Below are 7237 nucleotides of genomic sequence, written 5' to 3' on the forward strand. Positions count from 1 at the left end.
AAGGGCGTTCAGCCCGTTACACCCGTTACAATAAGCGCTATATTTATTATAGATTTAAAATAAGCTTTTAACTAAAAAATTAATAGACTATAGAATAGTATTACTACTAAAAAATACTAAAAAATAAATAGAAAGCGTCTAGATTTATAGTAGTATAAAGAGTATTATAGCTTTATAGTAATATAAATCTCTTAATTAGTAAGAGAGACTAGAGTCTTTAAAGTAGCAGAATAATAGTAATACTATATACGCTAAAAAAGTATAATACTATACTACTATAATCTTTTAAAAATCTTATAATAGATAAAGTATAGCTAAATAAAAAGCTTTATTAATTTAGAATATAAAAAAACTAAAGTAGCGTAATATTATAGAGGCTAAAAGTAGTAGTAGTAATATATTACTAGCTACTAAGCCTCTTATTAAAACTACTACCCGCGGCTATAGTATATAGTTACCTAGTAAATTTTAATAGATAGATATTAAATAAATAATTATATAAGTACTCTACTAAAAAATTCTATAATAATAACGTTTTAGTAGTAGTTAAAAGCTTTAATGTTTCAAAGGCTTATATTTTAGTAGGGTGTTGCATTGGCTAAACTATTATATTGGGTGAGCACGGACGGTAACGTGTCCGTACACCTTATGCACGGATTCATCTCGTGCACGCCGAACACTAAACGCGCGTCTTAGCGTTATAACTTTAACGCGCTATAACTTAATAACTATAGCTCTAATTAATAATATAATTATAGATTTAGAGTTATAAGAATCTAGAGAAAAACTTATATTAGTAAAGTTTATAAGAAAATAAAGTATTAGCTACGTAACTCTATTACGGAGATAGAGATATATAATAAAGTCTAGAAGTAATAGATATACTTAGTAGTAAGCTATTAGCTTATAATAAAAGCTAAAGCTTATAAGATATATTAAAATACTTATAGAGAGAGACCTTTCTCCTATATAAGAGATAATTAGAAATTTCTTATTAGAAGTAGCTTATTAGTAACTTAGTAAGAGCTAGATTACTTACTTTATTAACTAATATAAAATCTATTTTATCTTAAAGTAGACTAGCGCTATAGATTATATATACTATTTAGATAATTCTAAGTTAAAGTATATACTCTACTTTAAGCTACTATATTAAAAGATTACTAAATACTACCTTAAGACTTAAGATATATATAATATAGATAAAAAAGGCTTCTTAATTAGATTAATAAGTAGAAGTAAAAGAATCTTTAGTAGGCACTAATAGAAGAAAAAGAAAGTTTAAGTATCTCTCTAGGATAGATTACGTAAGTTTCTAATAGTTCTAGGCTACTACTACGCTAATAGAAGTTTACTATCTTTAAGCCTTATCTATATAACTATAAATAGAGCTATATAATTAAGTTAGATAGAGAATATTAAAATAAAAGAATATAAAATTTTTATCTTATTATCTTTAATAGGCTAGTTAAATAATAATATAGACTTAGCTTAGCTAGAGTAGATTTTTAATTACTATATAAAGTAGTAATTAGGGAGATAGTAATTACTTATTTATAATAGTTATGAATTTTATATTATAATAACTAGAGTTTATTAAATACTATAATTACTATAGAATTCTTTTTATAATTCTTTCTTTCTATTTAACTTATACGCTCTAGATACTTAATATAGTACTATTTAAGCTACTCTCTTAAGTCTACTTTAATAAGCTTACTAACTATCTCTATAAAGCTTAAAACTTTATCCTAATTAAAAAAGAAGACTTCTTCTTACTCTTCTAGAGCGCCTAGATATCCTCCTTTATAGAGAGCCTTTTATTAAAGACTTTTAAAGCTACTAAGATTTAGCTAATAGATACTAATATTATCTTTTAGAGATTGACTAGTACGCTAAAAGCTAAGAGAAGCTTATTATTAGGGCTCTCTAATTATAACTAGAGAAAGCTTAATTAGTTAGTATAAGCTACTATTAATAATAGCTATTAGAATAAAGTTAGAAAGCTATACTTAAATATTTATTATCTCTCTATATAGTATAAAATTTTATAGTATAATAATAAGAGCTTAAAGAAGACTCTTTAATATAAAAAGAAGTATAAGAAGAAGAATAAAGCTTTTAACTTTTAATAGTACTAGAAGTATTTTAGTAGTATAGTTTACTAGTTTTCTTATAAGCTATATAAGGCTTAAGCTAGAGAAGTAGTATAGAAGTAAGATAAGATAAAGAAGAAACTCTAAAAAGTATAAGTTAAGAAGTAGTATAAGAAAGCTTAACTATAGTATTAAGTTAAGCTTAAAGAGAGGCATATAGAGAGATAGAGACTTAAGAAGATAAGAGAGTATAAGTAAGCTAAGAAAGTAGCTAAACATATACGCTAGAAGAAGAAAAAAGACGCTACTAAAGCTCTTTAATTATTCTAAAAGAAAAAAAGAAAAGTCTTATAAGTATTCTTAGTAAGTATTAAGTATTAGAAACGCGTTAGGGCTACTTACGCTAGTATTTAAGTTTAAGAAGAGCCTTTAGCTTCTCTACTAAAGCTTATATTATATAGCTATAATATTAACCTTCTATAAAAGTTTAGATGGTAGAAATTAATTATAAGTATCTATTTACTATAATATTACGTTTTTATAAATATTAAGCTATTATATAGCGTTGTACAGCCTTATTTTTGAGATCGCTAAGATGGTGTTCGGCGTGCACGAGATGAATCCGTGCATGAGGTGCACGGACACGTTAGCGGCTGGCATCCCGACAAGTGACAAATGCACTTGAACACATTAGGCGAATTCCGGACTTTAGGTTTTGCTACGCTTCCAAACGGCCTACAGTGAAGTATGTGATATATCTGTGATGACGATTCAGATGCAAATAGCCAATGCATAGAGACGCTACGTAGAGTCACCCTAATGCGGAGTCCATCCTTGTGTGCCTTTCGCATTGAGCCGAATCTTGCTTTCCCGCCAGCAACGAGACTATCGCAATGCAAGACCCGAGAACAATGTATTCTGGTACCACAGGCGGCACAAAATTAAACACGTCCGTTTCAGATAGCGATGCAGATGTTGCGTCCGACAACACTTCCATGACTACCAAGAATGCGGATGGAACTTTCGGGGCTCCGGTCGCCGATAACCGCAAGGAACAGTTTCTCGAAGTATGGAAAGAGTGGTCTCTATCAATGAAGTGCATTGGCTCTTTCGCAGCTATCGGAGTAGCTGTGATGGCGAGTATTGGGGCTTCCTCCATGTTTGCCCCAATGCTGATCTCTGTCAACGAGTCTATCAGCCTTGATCTCAACATTGTTTGGGTGTCTTTTGCCAGCAACCTTGCCCAAGCAGTCATGTTGATTACGACTGGTGGGCTCTCTGATATGTTCGGCCGGTGATACTTCCAAGTCTTAGGCAGAGCTATGGCTCTCATCGGTTGTATCATCGCTGCCACAATCAAAATAGTCAATGTATTCATCGGCGCAAACGTGCTCATCGGTATTAGGTTATTGACTCAGATCTCCTTTTTCTATCTCATCTCGGATCTTGCACCAATGAAATACCGCTACTTCGCGTCAAATTACATTTATGCACTTCTGATACCTGTATCGGGCGTTGTGCCAGCCGTGGTAACTTCTTTTGTTGCTAGTGGCCCTGGCAGTTGGAGATCTTCTTACTATAAACCTATCGCTATCAATATTTTGACTCTATGCTGGGCGGCATTCTATCACTCGCCGTCCTAGGGCTATCTGGTAGCCAAGAAGTTTGGAGAGACCCGAGAAAAGAAAAGCACACTTCAAGACATCGACTATGGAGGCTTCTTTCTGCTATCATCTAGAATTCTCCTGTCTTGCTAGGAATCTCGGGGAGAATCATTATACCCACGTCAATCTGCAGCGGTTCTATGCACCATCATCATTGGCAGCGTTATACTAGTCGGCTTCATCTTCCGCGAGCGACATTGTCCGAAATCGTAACCTCTTCTACCCGTGGCAATGTTCAGGAACACATAACGGGCGGCAGTACTACTCACAATGTCTCGCGCAGCTAGCGTGTATTATGTCTTTAATATTGCCCTCCCGACGTAAGTTACAGTCCTCCATAGCCCGGATAGCAAATCAAACAAGGGTTGGCTCAAATGCATCATTACAGCCCTTCCATTAGTAGGAAAACTCATCGCGAGCTTGCTAGCTACCTGCATCGAACACATGAAATGGTAGCTCGTTGCTACTGCAAGCATCGGTGCAGTACTATACAGTCGACCTCCGAATCATCGCAGGCCCCGTATGAAGAGTGAAATTTGATTTCCTAAGATAACTGGCAAACCTCGCCGCTGGAGGTTTTGCCCTGGGCTAGGTGGATGCCCTTTGTTTCACTTTTTTGTCTATTACCTTGGAAGAACAGAGCGTGACTTGTACGGGAGTCAGCATTGCTACTTCGCTGAGGACATTCATCTCCACCTGCTCAGCAACTATCTTTACCACTGTTCTCAACAACCGTCTCGTGCCCATGATACCCCAGCCGGTACCCTCGGCGTTGACTGAAACTGGGTTGCCCGCCGCATTTGTATCAGTTGTGTGGCTGATGAGTGTGTTCCAAAGTCTGCTTGCTTTTGTTCCTAGAATAAACCCCAAAATCACTGTCATGTTAATAGGAATAATTGAGATAGCCAATGGGCGCGCTGACTTACATTTCCCTTAACAACCATGGCCTTCCGTAAGCTGAGGGTCATTGCTAATTTTATAACCCCGGAGATTTTGTCCAATTTGCATGGAAAAATGGCAAAAACAATTTAACCTTCCTAACTTGAGCTATTTCAATCTGCGGGACAAAAGCTTCAGTGTCGTGTGCCCGATAGCCTATCCCTATTATCGAAATGGGGGTATGCCGGCTATGGTGCTCCGATGTCAGACAAAAGGTTTCACGATGATCGAGTCATATGTTCGACTACAATCATGATGTTATGTTTCATCAACTGCCCTAACAATTTAGATCCATCAACTTGCGTTGTCATCTTGTTCCTTCAAACCTCCTTCTCTTTCCAAAGATCGTCATGGCTTAGACGGCCCGTGAGCGCGAGGTTGCTAGTCTGAAACTCGAGATCTTCAGCAGCGAGCCGGTTCTTCATGTCTTGCCAATCCACACTTCTCCACTCCTTTCCCTCACGGTCAACGAACACGGCATCTATATCAGGTCTCGTGAGATATACCACAGCTAACTTTCTCTTGCTCTTCTCTGTAGGCTGCGGGATAATACGGTGGAGTGACGTCCGCAGCAAACTTTTGGACAAGAACTCGGACAAATCATCGATATCGCACACAATATGGCCTAGTTTCGGCGGGATGAACATCCACTTTTTCTTTCCAGGATGATAAACCTGGAAACCACCCACATCAGAGAATACCATGAAAAGAATCTCGAAGTCGGTGTGTGAGGCGTGGCGGACTTCCTCACTTTCAGGTTCGTGATGTAGGTACTTGAGAAGTCCGAGGGCGGAAGGAAAGGCGTGGCATTTGCGGTGATGCTTGGCAAGGTTCTGTTTGTCGCCCAAATTTAGGGATCGTGACAAGCTGTCCAAAATGACTCTTCCCATATCTTCCAATGTGTGGTTCATAGTTTAAATGTCTCGCGTCTCTGCTGGAATTCCTTCGCTAATTTAACAGTCTCATGACGAGGAGCATTATGCAGCACATGCTCGAATATCTATACAGGTTTAGTTGAAACGTCAAGATGTTATTGCATCGGGAATGTGATATTAAGACTCATAAGAAAGCTCCAAATCCATCGCTGTTACTGGCGACAGATCCGATCTGAATCCCAGTGGGCTTGTATCTATCGCGCCAACCGCATTGACTTTCTCGGTCTTTCCAAGAGGTTCATGTAGTGTCTTACCCGCCCAAAACTTCCTCTCCGGAGATATGATCCTTGTTAAGCTCCCATGTAGATCTCTCTTTCTGCGGTGGTTGGTAGAATTGCAGCGCTGTCAATGTAGCCATCTCGATCTGTTTTGTAACCTCACGAGCAGGATGATTTCTCACATCAAGATAGAAAAACCCCAGATCCTTTGACGCATTTAGTAGAATCTCCTCTGTCGCCCTATTGCAATCCATTATCTTGTCAATAGATATTGTAACGTGTTCCGCATTTTCACAATGCGGCCCCGGTCCTTGCGCCACATGGTCGACGTCAATATCAGCGTGGGGTGCCATCGCAAACAAAGAAATTGGCTTGAAATAAGAATCTAAATTTGTCTTTGTCCTTGCCAGGATTGCGAAAAATGGAGATGTTCGATGAATTAAACAGGCTCGTTGAATTAGTGTGTCAATAGTAAAACAGGGATGTGATACTGCGAAGCTAACACGTCCAAGGTCAACTTTGGTGTCCATGAAATTCTTTTGGTGTCCGCTACGAGACTTTGTTACTTAGTCTTTTCAGAAGAGCGATTATAATAGTATCTCTTCATTTAGTCATATGTGGTGTTGTGCAAAATCCATGCGATTGCAGTTACTTGCGGAATTTCTGGAAAGGGCGATTTCCGATAAGAGTCGGGTTGGGCCACAAGCAATGTTGGCGTCATGCAGCCGAGTGGTGTGCACAGTTAATTGCCGACACTTAGTTTACGGAATAATCATCACACACTTGACAAGGGTTCTCATCATATTCAAATGTGAATATTATTCGGCTAGGCGTGCAAATCATGTCTCACACTCCTCATAATGTTTGCCATAACTAGAGCCAGTCTAAACTTGATATTCTAACAAAGTGAAAATAGCCCTGGACTCATTGTTTCCATATACGCACCAGTCTATTACATTTTAGTAGAATGGCGCAGCCCATCTTCTTTTAGATACTAAAATCCTTTTATTACAATACTAACTAATTCACAAGTTTCAGGATTTGAATCTCTTCTCCTTAGCTCTAGCCTTCGGGGACACCTTTTTAGAAGAGTATTCTAAGTTGTATTAGAATCAGTAAAATAGTTACTACGCGCATCTAGTACTAACTTTATCTCAATACTATCATTCTTCAGTATTAATTATTTCATGCTTTACTATTAATAATATTACGCGCCTTGTTACACGGGGCCTGGAGTGCCAACCCTATCCTCAATCCCTGACAGGATTAAGGTCAAAATCGACCTTAATCCTAGATTTCTTGGCGACTTTGCAGACCTTAATCCTGCAGAAAAGGATTAAGGTTAGAATAGCTAAAAAAATATGTATAACTTCTATCATAGATGC

The 7237-nt window shown here is 37.6% G+C and overlaps 3 protein-coding genes across 3 annotated transcripts; 2 read left to right on the plus strand and 1 right to left on the minus strand.

The window, feature by feature from the left end:
- Nucleotides 1-2989: 2989 nt before the first annotated feature.
- Nucleotides 2990-3739, plus strand: COCMIDRAFT_31165 (uncharacterized protein; the record flags this gene model as incomplete). The annotated part of the gene is made up of 2 exons (XM_007695531.1): nucleotides 2990-3365; nucleotides 3411-3739. 2 exons carry the CDS (start codon nucleotides 2990-2992, stop codon nucleotides 3737-3739), a joined length of 705 nt encoding a protein of 234 aa, XP_007693721.1.
- Nucleotides 3740-4505: 766 nt separating this feature from the next.
- On the plus strand, nucleotides 4506-4697 carry COCMIDRAFT_110660 (uncharacterized protein; the record flags this gene model as incomplete). Its single annotated transcript, XM_007695532.1, has 1 exon — nucleotides 4506-4697. The coding sequence occupies one exon, from the start codon at nucleotides 4506-4508 to the stop codon at nucleotides 4695-4697; it is 192 nt and encodes a 63-aa protein (XP_007693722.1).
- Nucleotides 4698-5019: 322 nt separating this feature from the next.
- On the minus strand, nucleotides 5020-6205 carry COCMIDRAFT_31166 (uncharacterized protein; the record flags this gene model as incomplete). The annotated part of the gene is made up of 2 exons (XM_007695533.1): nucleotides 5020-5566; nucleotides 5889-6205. 2 exons carry the CDS (start codon nucleotides 6203-6205, stop codon nucleotides 5020-5022), a joined length of 864 nt encoding a protein of 287 aa, XP_007693723.1.
- Between the last annotated feature and the right edge of the window lie 1032 nt (nucleotides 6206-7237).

This window comes from Bipolaris oryzae (genome assembly GCF_000523455.1).
Source record: "Bipolaris oryzae ATCC 44560 unplaced genomic scaffold scaffold_341, whole genome shotgun sequence".
NCBI classification, from domain to species: Eukaryota; Fungi; Ascomycota; class Dothideomycetes; order Pleosporales; family Pleosporaceae; genus Bipolaris; species Bipolaris oryzae.